The following is a 683-nucleotide window of genomic DNA, read 5'->3' on the forward strand; positions in this document are numbered from 1 at the left end:
TCGCGAGGGGCTGGCTGGCTGAGTCAAGGACACTCAGTGGAGGGTGAAGGACACGACAACCCTTACCTTGAATACCTCGATCTCTTCCAGCATGAGCTCCTCCGTCTCCATGTCATCCCGGGGGAGCACGATGACCTTCTGCACGGTGCCCCGATCTGCAAGACACCATGGTGCCCGGGCGCTCAATGCCACACCTGGGTACCCGTGCCCTCCCCTCCTGGGAAGGGGGTCCCTCCTGGGGCTAGGGGGAGGAAGGACCCCCCCAAGCCCATCCCCATCTCTCTCCTGCCACAGCGGGCAATTGTGCCTGAGGTGCGGCGTACCAGCTCAGGTCACCGCCTGTGGCTAGGGACTGCCACCACCCAGGGCAGGGTGGGGACAGCAGCTGGGGACAGGCACCGGGGCAGGGGAAGGACCAGGATGGATTACGGGGGCTCTGGAATGCACATTAGAGCACGGGAAGCACTAGGCTGGGCAACAGTGCCCCCGGGATGGACACCGAGGCTGGGGAAGGACAGGGCAGGATGCTGGTGCCTCTAGGATGGGCAATTGGGCAGGGGAAGCACGAGTCTGGATGATGGTGGGCTTAGGATGGGCAATGGAAAGCATGAGGCTGGATCAGAGCCTGTAGGATGGGCACTGGGGTCAGGAAAGGATGAGGCTGGATGGGGGGGCCCCCGGGC

General features: G+C 64.0%; 1 protein-coding gene across 1 annotated transcript in view; it reads right to left on the reverse strand.

Annotated features, from left to right (window-relative positions):
• SEMA3F (sema domain, immunoglobulin domain (Ig), short basic domain, secreted, (semaphorin) 3F) overlaps window positions 1–683 on the reverse strand; it is a 7,176-nt gene that overhangs the window by 2,582 nt on the left and 3,911 nt on the right. Inside the window, exon 8 of the mRNA XM_009324288.1 lies at window positions 67–155. Within this exon, the coding sequence (XP_009322563.1) occupies window positions 67–155 (89 nt within the window). The remainder of the gene's footprint in view (window positions 1–66; window positions 156–683) is intronic.

Source organism: Pygoscelis adeliae, unplaced genomic scaffold (assembly GCF_000699105.1).
Source record: "Pygoscelis adeliae isolate BGI_AS28 unplaced genomic scaffold, ASM69910v1 Scaffold1265, whole genome shotgun sequence".
Lineage (NCBI taxonomy): Eukaryota > Metazoa > Chordata > Aves > Sphenisciformes > Spheniscidae > Pygoscelis > Pygoscelis adeliae.